The 12,728-nt window shown below is 37.3% G+C and overlaps 1 protein-coding gene across 6 annotated transcripts; it reads right to left on the reverse strand.

Moving 5' to 3' along the window:
• Positions 1–1,375: 1,375 nt before the first annotated feature.
• On the reverse strand, positions 1,376–12,277 carry ABCC10 (multidrug resistance-associated protein 14). Of its 6 annotated transcripts, none has more exons than XM_088864001.1 (16): positions 11,167–12,277; positions 10,998–11,065; positions 9,059–9,306; positions 8,666–8,721; positions 8,388–8,556; positions 6,506–8,256; positions 5,921–6,241; positions 5,653–5,739; positions 4,864–5,463; positions 4,578–4,742; positions 4,151–4,445; positions 3,319–3,533; positions 2,871–3,176; positions 2,708–2,771; positions 2,037–2,276; positions 1,376–1,628 (listed from the first exon to the last, which is right to left on the reverse strand). In XM_088864001.1, exons 6-16 carry the CDS (start codon positions 8,231–8,233, stop codon positions 1,516–1,518), a joined length of 4,134 nt encoding a protein of 1,377 aa, XP_088720127.1. In that variant the 5' UTR covers positions 8,234–8,256; positions 8,388–8,556; positions 8,666–8,721; positions 9,059–9,306; positions 10,998–11,065; positions 11,167–12,277; the 3' UTR covers positions 1,376–1,515. The 6 variants fall into 6 exon arrangements, with proteins under 6 accessions (XP_088720127.1, XP_088720131.1, XP_020522199.1 ...); XM_088864005.1 differs by lacking the exon at positions 9,059–9,306 and having other exon boundaries at positions 11,167–11,217; positions 11,397–11,766; XM_020666540.2 differs by having other exon boundaries at positions 6,506–8,556; positions 11,167–11,217; positions 11,397–11,766.
• Between the last annotated feature and the right edge of the window lie 451 nt (positions 12,278–12,728).

Here is a 12,728-nt window from a genome sequence, read left to right on the forward strand (position 1 = left end):
TATTTTCTTTCTTGTTTCAATCTGATTCGGGAAATGTGTGTAAAGTTCATTTCACATTGCATTCATGCAATCAAGAAAGAGAAAAACGATGTAATTTGCAGTTCTGCATTTTCCTCCAAGCCTGGGTGAAAATCTAGTTGAATTTTCCATCATTGAGAGAGCTAGTTTGCAAAAAGAGAGGTCCCGGGTTCGATCCTCTGGTACAAACCATACTGAACTACCGAGAAAAATAAAAGAATAGAAAATCGGCAATCTCTAAGAAGAGGAAGAAGAAAACGAAAATGTTTCAAGACAGGCAATATCTAAACATTGGAGAATGCTCTATGTTTTACAAATTTTGGAGACCATGGCAAGGTAACAATAATCACTTCAGAATTTTTACTAAGTGACATTTTTTAGAAAAAATGACAATTGAGTCCTTTACTTATTTAATAAAAGAAAATGTTTATATAAAGTTGACTCTTATAAATGTAGAATTAAGGTGCACCTCTAAAAATCCTTCAAAAAATGGTGTTTTGATGTTGCAAAAACATCTTTAGATTATCTCAACATCAAGATGTATAAATATGGAGAAAAATAGAGATTTCTAATCCTAAAAATAGTAAATCTTACAACTCATTATTTGCACCATCCATTTTCAAGCTATTCATGCATTTTTGTATTTGCTTGATTTAAACTTTTATTGGAGCTTAAAATTTTATAATTAGAGATAAAAATAGATACTTGCACTATTCGAAGTATTTTTTACACCAAAATTGTATCTCATGAAAAAGTTTGGAGTTGCAACTAACTTTGATTGCCTAAGGTTGCAACCTTTAATAAAATGAATCACTACTTCAAAGGAGTATCTAATAAAAAAAAATTTGTATTATAGAATGGAAAATCACATCAAAATTAATAAGTTTTACATTTGTAGTATTTCCTAATATTTGTTTAAAAAGCAACAACTCTATATAAAAGGTAAAATTTCTCTTCAAATATAAACTATATTTAGAATAATTTTGTTCTACGAGTATACTTTTGAAAAGTCAAAATTTAAAAATTTATTAATAAATATGAATGTGTTTAAATTGACAATTATAACTTATAATTATAATTCAAAATAGGTACAATTTTTATATCTATTTTGGATTATTTTGATATTTCTAAATTACAATTATAATGCAAAATGCGTGTAATGCAAAATACATATAATTTAAAATGCAAAATGTGTAATTTATAACGAAAAATAGGTATAAATATACTTATAAAGTATATATATTAAAAAGAGGAGAGAGAGAATGTGTGTGTGGAGCAACATGGGGGAGAGAGTATAGAGAAATATGGGAGGGATTGAGAGATGAAAAAATAGAGAGAGAGAGTTGGGGAGTTGACGTAGAGAAAGAGTTAATGTATTTGCATACGTATGGGGGAAGAGATACTCCAAAAAACGGAGTTAATATATTTACAACTCTGTTTATGATTACAGATGCTTCTGTCTCCCTCATTCTTGAAGTGGATGTGGCTAAATATATTCTACAGTGAGTTAGAAGTTCCCATGTGAGACCAGTACTCCTTGACAAGCTCTCTGAAAAGTGAGCCTTCTTGTTGCATCAGCTTTGATGGCTCCTCATATTCCACAAGAATTCCTGAAAAGTTACCACATAGTCATCAAATGCTGAAAAGGGTTTTCACAAATTATTCTGTTTCTCTTCCCTTTTATTTATAGAATATCAGCATTCAGCAAGACATAAAATGCTATATTGTAGAAAAAGAGGAGGTTATGCCATTCTGATAATGGCATCAATACCATCCCTAGTCAAAACTCCAATTCCAAATAATTTTAAATGTCTTCTGCAGCTGCTGAGATTTCTCAAGACACTGAAAATGATAGGATTTTTGCATTGTCCTTGAAAAACTTAGTCACTTCATAGTACCATAAAATTCATTACATTTATCATCATCCAAAAGATTTAAGATAAAAGGAACAAATGGAAATCATTCTTTGCTGAAAATTATATGGCACTTGTATTAGAAGGAAAGATAGGACCACCAACCATCACTGATGGCAAGAACCATTGTGCAGTCCATAACAGTCGGGATTCTGTGAGCAACAGTGATGACGGTGCAGTCAGCAAATTCCTCACGTATTGTCCTTTGGAGGATCGAGTCTGTTGCATTGTCAATTGATGCAGTAGCTTCATCTAGAACCAATATCTTGCTTCTCTTTAGCAATGCACGCCCCAAGCAAAACAATTGTCGTTGACCCATGCTCCAGTTGGAGCCATCCTCCAAAACTGCAGTGAATGTGATGACAATGATGTGTGAGATGCCGGAGGTGGGGGGAGAGAGAGAGAGAGTGGGATTTGGGGATTTGCAGGATCATATTCCAGCATCTTTATCTACATTCAGTTATCTTAGACAATAAACTATGCAAAGTACTGCCATATTTATCTCCGTATCCGATCTGTAACTTTCATGACTCCTTACATTTCCCTTCTTTTCTTGAACTGATAATCCAAACTTATTGCAACATAAACAAGAGAATTTTCTTAACACATCATGTCACTCAGATCACCTTAAGTAAAACAAACATATCTTCCTTAATTAATTAAAAAACTAAAGTCGTTCATAAAATTTCGAAAACGTAAGAAAGGAAACTAGAATCCAAGTACTTTCTTAGGGAAGAGTGTAGAATGGATATTCAAGAGCAGAGTCTCAAACCTACCTAGCACATCCAAGCCATCTTCTTTGTCTCGAACAGTTTCACGAAGTTGGCACTTGCCCAAGACCTTGCCGAAATCAGAACAAGAAAATATGATTCAGCTTCAAAATAGCAAGGCGTGGAGTAGAAAACAGGAGAACCAACATAGGTTTTCTAGTAAGTTTACCTCCCAAATTTCCTGATCAGAGTGTTCTGATAATGGATCCAAATTGTAGCGCACAGTGCCATGAAAAAGAGTTGGCTCTTGAGGAATGATTCCAAAATGTGACCTTAAATCGTGAAGACCAATTTTGGAGATGTCGAGGCCATCTACAAGTATCCTACCCCCTACTGGTTCAATCAACCGAAACAGGGCACTGATGAGGGTTGTCTTTCCACTGCCAGTTCGACCAACTATCCCTATCTTATGTCCTCCTTCAAATGTACAGGTAATTCCCCGAAGAACAAGAGGTGTGTCGGGTCTGTACCTGATCTATAAAGATAAACCAAAGTATAACATAGTTTCCATGCTAGCATCTATCAATTCCACTTAGCGTTGAACTTTTATTTGACACGAGTTATTTTTCCATTGAATACTATTAAAAAGAAAGAAATGATTGAGATTTTAGATTCACCTTTAGGTCTTGGATTTCCACCTTGCCAAGATTGGGCCACCCAGGAGATGGCCGGATTCCTTCTATTACTTCCGGGGCTTCACTGGGGATGTGCATGTACTGGTTGATTCTTTCAACAGAAATAATGTGATTCGCCAGAATGCACTGATTTTGAATAGAGCCAACAAGGGACATATTCAAGGAGAGGCCATAAGACAAAGCCATCCCAATAAAGCCTGAATTAGAGCATAGCATTTAATTAGTTGATTATATAAATGAAACTACTGTAGCTACTACAATTACTATAAATGTGATTGTAATTTGTAGAGATCACATGAGTGCATGCATGTTACAGTGTTACAAACTCATGGCTAGTTAAATGTTCTAAATATATATAAGATCATGGTTTGTTTCCAATGATGGGATGGACAAGGAAAAATTACCTCCAGAGTGTGGATGACAGATTAATTATGGAGATCAATAACTGGATCTTAAAAGATGTGGTGGTAGAGGATCAGGTCAAGGATACCGACAGTAATTGGAAAGGAGGTGGAGAGGTTTACATTCATTTTTGCATTTTTTATTAAGTTAGAAGCTCAATTGATCATCTTTGCAGAAGTTTCTGGGGAGGCTTAAGGCAACATGGAGAGGATAACACTTTAGGCGAAGAAAGAATCATGGTTATAAAAATTGAAATGACAAATCTTGGCATTATGATTAACTACTTATATATCAATTAGTTTCTTCTAGATCTTTTTGTGTCTTTTACCATTCAATAGAAATTTCTAATTCATGAGATGTACAGCATTCCTCTTAATCCAAGCATGCTATGTGGAAATAATTATTAACTGACCCGAGCTGAAAGTTCCTGAAGGCAGCAACACCATGGCAAGGGCAGAGGCTGAAAGAACACTGGCACTCAGCAACTCCAAACGAAAAATTAACCATTCGCTCGCCGCAAAGTTGTGAAAAAATGGACTTGCATTCTTGTCTATATGATACAAATTCTTTTTAGAGAATCGATCTTCCTCCCCGAAGGCTCTTACTATAATTGCTCCTGATATAGATTCAGAGAGATGATTTGCTATCTGAGACTTTGTTGTTCCATTCATCCTCATTAGATCTTTAGCTGAAGCAAAGTAGTACCTCTGTGGGTCCAAAATACCGTATCATTACTTATTACAGCTTAACGAAACTTATAATAGGTGAAGACATGGGAAAACAAAGTAGAACCCCAAACCACTTCTTAATTTTACAGAACGAAGAGAAGAATTAGTTACCTGCAAACAAATGGTCAAGTACACCATAGGTATAGAAACAAACAATACTTGCCAGGTAACAGAAGCTAATACTCCAAGATTAAAATACATATTTGTAGTAGCTGAGACAGAGAAGGTTAAACTAAAGGGTACATCAAGGTCGACGATACTCAAATCTGAGGAGATCTGCACAAGGGTCCCAAATTAAAGTTCTACAATATATCAAACAAGCAACACTCCTATGAGCAAATAAACACGAAAATAAATATTGCATATGTTTATAATGTTTGTTCTTGTAAGATCTTACTCGACTCAATATCCTTCCCAGAGGTGTGGAATCAAAGAATGACATTGGTGCACGGAAGACAGAGATCAGAAACTGAGTAAACAAAGACTTTGATGATTGCAGACCCAGAGTAACCACAAAAATTGATCTAAGCAACAAAAATACAGCACCAGTGACTCCAATTGCAGAGTATACACAAATGAGCCTCAAAGTGCTCACTAGGGAATTCTGAACATTAGCAGCCATCCATGTATTTTGCAAGACCTGGGTAATAGCAAATGCGATATGAGAGAGGGCAGCCAAAGAAAAGAACAAAAAGCCCTTGTTCTGATTCAGATATTGCATGTAAGGCTTCAGGCCTGTGTCTCCCGTCTCCTTCTCCTCCTCTTTGATCAATTGATTACTTTCTGAGGCCTTACCCAATGGTTGATTATTCATGTATTCCTTCTTCGTTTCTTTTCCTGAGGTGATAGAATCAAATTTCCGGGGAGAAGAACCTGCATGGATTTTTTGAGAATCCAATGTGTCCTTGTGTGCATTAACAAGGTCTTGAAATTCTCTACTGTTGGATAATAATTCTTGGTAAGGAGCAGCCCGGAGAATTTCACCATCTGACATTAACTGAAAGCAGAATAGAAGTACCTCAGTGGCTTATATAAAAATAAACAAGTTTCTGAAGCACCATGAATGGTTCTCAAAGAGAAAAGCCAGGAAACACATTTAATTGTTTAAGAAGAGAATATAAAGAATAAAAACAGGAGGCGAATGACAAGAGTTGAAAAGGTTAAAATTTAGGAGATCAATACTAACCAGTATGGTATCAAAGGAAGGCAGCAAATCAACCTGGTGAGTGACGAGAAGGATAGTCTTCATTGATAGAACTCCCATGACACATTCCTGTACACAATCCAATTAAATAAACTTGAAAAATGGCCCTGGAACTTTATAACAATTGGCTTGCCCCTAAACCTGCTCTTTAGTATGCTCTGAAGTGTCTTCAAAAGATTTTTGCTACATCCATCATTAAAACAACATCTAATGCAGAAAGATGAAAGTTGGTGAAACATAGCATGCTCACATTAAATAGGCCCGTAGCTGTATGAGCATCAACAGCACTGAATGGGTCATCTAAAAGGTAGATATCTGCATCCTGATACACGGCACGAGCAAGTTGGATCCGCTGCTTCTGACCTCCACTAAGGTTGACACCTCTTTCTCCAATCTCTGTGAGATCACCAAACGGAAGCATCTCGAGATCCTTCAGCAATGAACACTTCTCAATAACGACTTGGTATTTTTCCTTACACATTGGAGATCCAAATAGAATATTCTCCTGTATGGTGCCACTTTGTATCCATGCTGTTTGAGAAACATATGCTACTGTTCCACCAACTTCCATCTGCACAAATGGTTAGGCAAACTTCATGGATAAGAATGCAAATAATTGTCGACAATGCAAAAATCGGAATCAGATTCATTGTTCCTTACAGATTTTCAAGCCCATCAATCATTAAGTATTTCCAACACTCGAAATATAATATCAAAAGACAAATAATAAAAAGCAATCACTAGTTTACAAACTTTCAAGCTGTCAGAATCAGTTAAAGCATAAGAAAAAAATTGATATTCATATAGAACTTTCAAGAGAAATGATAGTGCATACTCTGCCCTCAATGTTGGGGACCTCTCCAAGAATTGCTGCTAAAAGAGTCGACTTCCCAGAACCAACTTCTCCACAAATTGCAACTTTTTGACCAAAATGAATACATAGGTTTATATTCCGAAGTGTAGGCTTTGACAAATCCCTCTTCCACGAAAGAGCAGGAGAGTCAATGACAATCGCATGCTCAGATGTATCCTCAAACTTCCTCTTGATAAATCCATTTTGCAGCTCAGGAGCCTCCAGAAAGTTTATAATTCGTGTTAATGCAACCCTGGCTTGGATAACAGTGCCAATAACATCAGGAATCATTCGTATAGGGTCCTGAACAAGGCGAAGAGTTGCAACAAAAGTAAAAACATTACTAGGGTAGAGAGGAACTCGAAGCAGATAGCATGTGCCAAAGGTAGCCGCAGAAACCAAAACAGGAGAAGCCCAAAAGAGGAAACTATTGTAAGCTCTCCTCATCTGATATGCCGATAACCACTTGTATTCAACTTTCCGCAAGGCTTCAATGACCAATCTGAAATGGGTCTCCCATGCATAAAGCTTGAGCACCTTCATGTTAAAAAAAGCCTCAGTCATGGCTTTCAGCCTCTCATCTTGTGCCATCATAAGCTTGGTCTGAAACTTATGCTGAAGTTTTGCCAGAGGAGAGTTACAAAGCACGGTGAGTACTATCACAACCAAAGCAGAAATTGTTGCGGGTCCTACTGAATTCAAGAGAATTGCTAATGCGATGCAAATTTGGAGGCTTGTGGTCCATGTCTGATGAAACCAATATGGAAATTCCCCAATCCTATATGCATCCACAGTTACATAGTTCATTATTTCGCCTGCTGAATGCATAAGTTTTCCCTCATTTGAGAGCCTCAATTGCTTTTGATAAACAGCTGCTGAAAGCACGGATCTGAGTTTGAGACCAATCCTTCTGGTACGAAAATACCATTGCCTCTGCGATATGGACTCCAAGACCTTAGCAAAGAAGAGAGAGAAAGCCAATATAAAACCCTCATATCTAAAAATCTCACCTCCTTCAGCAACCTTGATGAAAGCATTAAGAAGAAGTGGACCTGATGAGAGCGTAAGTATCTTGAGCAAAGCAAACAACCCAGACACTAACATCTCTTTACGGTTGCAGAACACAAGTACCCAAAATATAGATGGCGAACCAGATAGTTTCATATGTTTTCTTTGGTTCAGTTCCTCTGTAAAGACATCATAACAGCTCCCTGCCTGATCTTCAAGGCTCAATTCAGGCATGTCCTTCTCTTCTAGAGACTTTTGCCGCCCTTTCTTCATCAATGGATTCAGCCACCAGAATGTCATCCGACTAAGAAGCCCAGCTCTGGCAATAGAGGTTACAGACTCTTCCAAGTGAGATTCAACCTTTCCAATAGGACCATTGTTTAAGGGCATGTAAGAAGCAGTGTCTTGGCCAGATTCTCCAGATCCCTTAATAGCACAAATAAACAATAACAAGCCTCCTGGTAAAGAAATTACGTCCAAAACATTACTTGGTGAAAATTCTCCAGAAATCATGTGGTTCACAATAGCTGAGATGCAAAGAAATCCTGCAAATAATAACACAACGATGGACCAAATTCTTAAGAAGGTTTTTGCAAGCCTTTTAGCCTTTAGACTCGCTGTCAGTCCAACTAATGTCAATGTGAAGCCTTGAACTAACAGAACCAGCCACTGGTGGAACGGTAAAATCTTCCCCTTTCTCATATTTTCTGTAAGGCTCCATCCTCCTAAAGCCATGTAAGAAAAACCCAATATAGCAATAAATGTGGCAGTAAATTTTTGCGAGGGAGAGAAGCTCCGAAAGCCAGAGAGTGCTCCTAGTGGTATTGGTTTCTTATGAACAAAATGGAACACGTACATGAGCAACAGCACTGCATCCACAAAGAGGATCAAACCATGCTTGATGCATAATGAAGAACCAGAATTGGTTGCAATTGCACAGCCAGAAAACCCCAAATTGCATGACTGCCCATATTTCTTTTCAGTGCTTAAAGGATTTAGTTCCCCACAGAAGGCAACCCAGATACCTGATTATGTTCCAAGAAAATATTGTTATCAAAGTTAAAATTTTCATCCAAGAAGGATCCTTTTGTGAATTACTTACAACAAAAAGGAAAATAAGAGTTTCTATCTAACCTGTGAGAATGTCCATCGCTTGTCCTCTGTTCCTTCTCTCTATTGAGCAATCATTTCTGTAAAGGAAATATATTGCCAGAGCAATAAAAAATATGTCCCCAGAATTACAAATTTTACATTTGCAAATGGTATTCAACTAATTTCAAAGGTGAAAAAGGAAATCATGCCATAGGTGTAAGTAGGCATTTCCTTGTTCAACAGAAAAGACATCAGCAAAAGGTTCATACAGAGATACAAAAATTTGAAATAAAGCTTAAAGTCTGAGAAGGAAGAAATTCAACTTATCACTTTAAACCAGACCACATGAGGTATCTTCTTCAAATCACTAAAGATGGGTATCATATGCTCCAATTTCTATTAAATTGCCTGAATTCATGGAACAACTCAACTTACATTACTAAAAATAGTGACCAAGACCTGATTCCAATGATCATGGCCTCCTGATTCCAGTAACAATTAACAAACACATCTCCATACTTCAGAATATAAATATACAAATCTCTGATTCTTGAGAGGAACCTGCTAGCCTAGCAGTTTAAAGCTTTCCAACTCGAGTGCTACTTTCGGGGACTCAAAATAAAACCATCATATTATCTTTCTTCATGGGAGTCCTCCATGGAATTGTACCCAAAACATAGCACCTGACAGGGTTCAGACTGTTCAAGATCCGGTGAAGCACAGATGTGGAAATGAATAGAACAGAATAACATGGAAACTAACAATAGATCCCTAGAAAAGAAAACCGCAAGTACCATATTATAGAGTGTTTTATAGATAAATCTTGCTGGAACATGATTCAGTACCATGTGCTTGTACCCTTTATTGACAAGAGAACTCCTTGGACAAAGAACAAGGCCTCTTTGGATGTCACAAGAGACAGGAATACAATAATAACATGCAAATAAATTTGTGATATGCATAAGAAATGTACATGCATGCTAAACTCATGAACACATAATAAATGTAGTGCACGAACTTAATAAAAGACAGTTACAGTAGAGGAAGAACTGATTCTCGTGCATTCCATCGATCTGCTTCTAACCAAAAGCAATCAGCCTAACCGAACTTGCCTGTCTCCCTCTATTATGAAACTCCCTTTTCCCCTTGAGAGCAATTCATAAAATCCTTCGGGATAACAAACCCCCAAAAACGTCTCACCCCCATGCAGAGATGCGAAACTTCATCTCTCTGGGCTAAACCTCCAACTTCTCATCATATCAATCAGTTCTATGTGCGTTATCCCACCCTCCAGACATCTTGTAATGCTGTATGCTCCATAACTCTACCTCAAGCACCAGCGAAGTGCCAATTCCTCCACAACAAGACCCTCCTTTATATCAGGAATTTGAGCTCCAATAACAAAGAGTTTACGATTGTTGTGCAGTCTCTAACAACATAGGCCTCGAAACTTTTTGAAGTCACCTTTCTACTCCACTCCAATATTGACTTCAAATCAGCATCCCTCCTCATGGTTAGTACCTCTCGCACTACTCCTGTCACCCCCCCAAGAAGCTACATGCCATCCAAACCTCCTCCCCAAAATAGATGCAAGTCTAATACCCGCTGACACATCACTCTTAAGGGCTGAGAGGCTTAAAACCACAAACAACATTAGAAGCATCATACCTCCCAAATTGAACCACGACCAGAAGCCAGTTTATGCTTTTGATTGCCATGCTCCTAAGCAATATTCCTCTAATCATCCCTGATCTCCATAGTGATCACTGATTAATGACTGTTTGAAAAGGGAATAAATGAGGTCTTGTTGAAAGGTGGTTTTCTTTGTATAACCTCATACTTAAGCCTCCAAGTCATTTTAATTCAACAGACTTTTTTAGAGTTTCAAATTATGGCATGGGCTAGATGGTATACATTGGGAAAAGAGGTTAAAATACTCATAATTCTGTTTAAGGTCTAGGAGCTGGAAAGGAAGTACCCTAGAACCAGAAGCGATAAGGATGCAAATCGTCAAGTGATTATGACCTGTTAAGTAAATCACCAACCACCAATTTTATTAGCACTGGAAATGGTGTTGCACCCATAAGGTTTTTGCTGGACGTGTTGGCCAGAGGTACATCACTGCTTTTCAAACATACAGAACAATTTATGCAAAGCTATAAAAAATAGGACATAAATGATCCAAACTCAACCATTTTAAATTTATGAGTGCTTCAAACTCATCTGAAGAGTAAAGAAGTTAGAGTAAAGAAGTCGATTTATATAAAGAAGAAAAGGCTGAATTAAATTCAGAAGATTAGAAGTATGATGTTTACATAACATTAAGGCAATTCAGGAAACATGATATCTTATGATCTTAACAAATTTCACTTACCAGACACAAGCTTAAAACTCCAGAGCTTGAAGCTGCTTTCCTTTCAAATAAGGAATACGAATTTTAATCTGCTCCAGGTTCCATGCAATGTATCTCAGAATTTAGATATGCTTAAAACATATTTGCAGAAGCAGCATTTCATCAAAATTTACATTAACAGAAGCCTTACCTGAACCAGCGCAGGACATGAAGCACTTTTGGTTTTCAATTTTGCAGCAGACTGTATCACAAATCGAGAATGGATACATGTAAGGACAACACGATCCAGATAAGTATAGAGGACTATACTACTATGCTCTTAGCTCTCAGAGCAGAATAAGGAAGCAATAGTCCATGAAAACTCGCAATCTTGTCTTGACAGTGTATCAAAAAAATGTCCAGCAGTTCAGAGTCTTTCACCTTTGCCTTTGAATTCAAAATGTCTGGTCCAATTTCTGTGGAGGGTCAATGAAATCTCTGTGTAACATCTCAAAACATAACATAATTTATGTCATTACAGTAGTGAGAATCAGTTCTCGTTTCTGTAACAAATCGAAGATATATAACTCATGCTCAAACTTGTGTAATCAACCGAGCCAGAATTCAATTGCCACTTTCATTTGGAAATGTTCACTGAGTCATGGTTGCAATTATACAAGACAAGAAATATCAAATTTCATCTCAATTTCCCCTTACTTCGTGCAAGATTCCTGTTAGTTCATTGAATCACTTTATCCGCAGGAAATTTGGAGGAAAACTCGGTCACATTTTAGGGGTCATCAGACCAACCGGTGATTCCAGAGACGTGATTCCATTAAAATAAAAAAGAGGAAAGAAAGAAAGAGAGACGTAACAGAAGAAACAACCGAATAAGACAAGCTCACAAAGGAAAATCCGATTTTGACACAGCAATAATAATTGCCGCATCTTCAGTTTTCCACAAAATCAAAGAAATGCATCCCATTTATAGATTGGAAGTGGTACTGAAAAGTGAAAAAGAACGGAGGTGGGCCAAAGAAGACGAGGTACAAAAGGCGAGAGAGGAAAGGGATTGATGTGCTCCCCCCCTCTCATTTCGTCAGCGCTCACGTTGTCAAAACAAGCAGACAACGCGAGCATTTCACGAAACTCTCTCTCTCCTTTAATGTGTGGTTCGCACTCTCTCTCTCTTCTCTCTGGTACGTTGGACGGTTAGACGCTGCCGACAACGTCGCGAGCCTTGTGGCATTGCCTGTGTTGGGGCGAAAGACGACACCGCTTCTTCTACAAATATTTATGCTTGCTCTTTTACTTGCGCCTCCGTTCTTATTATTTTTCTTTCTTTTTATTATGCACGTACTTGGCCGTCGTGATGCCTTACATACGACTTTGACATGAGGTTGATTCGTATTGTATTATTCCAAAACTATACATGTCTTTGGCACCCATCCCAGTAACACCTTCGAAAACCTAATTATTTTAAAAATGCTAGCTTTGGGAGCTTAACTAAAGGGCGCAGTTTGTATAGAGCCTACGCTCTAGAGTCTAGACAATCAAATTAGAGCCTACCTTCAAATAGTATATGCGGTTTAAATACTGGGAATCTTTGTAATAGCATTGAAATATATATATTTTTTTATTTATAAAATTTAGAGCTGTAAAAATAGTGTGGATTGACAGATTTATGAAAACTTGAAAAATTTTAAAAATTAACGGTAAAAAATATATTACAAAATACACTATTTCTAAAACTTGAAATCCATTTTTTTTCTC

The sequence above is a fragment of the Amborella trichopoda genome, chromosome 1 (genome assembly GCF_054954075.1).
Source record: "Amborella trichopoda isolate Santa Cruz 75 chromosome 1, AtrichopodaSantaCruz75HAP2 v2.0, whole genome shotgun sequence".
NCBI classification, from domain to species: Eukaryota; Viridiplantae; Streptophyta; class Magnoliopsida; order Amborellales; family Amborellaceae; genus Amborella; species Amborella trichopoda.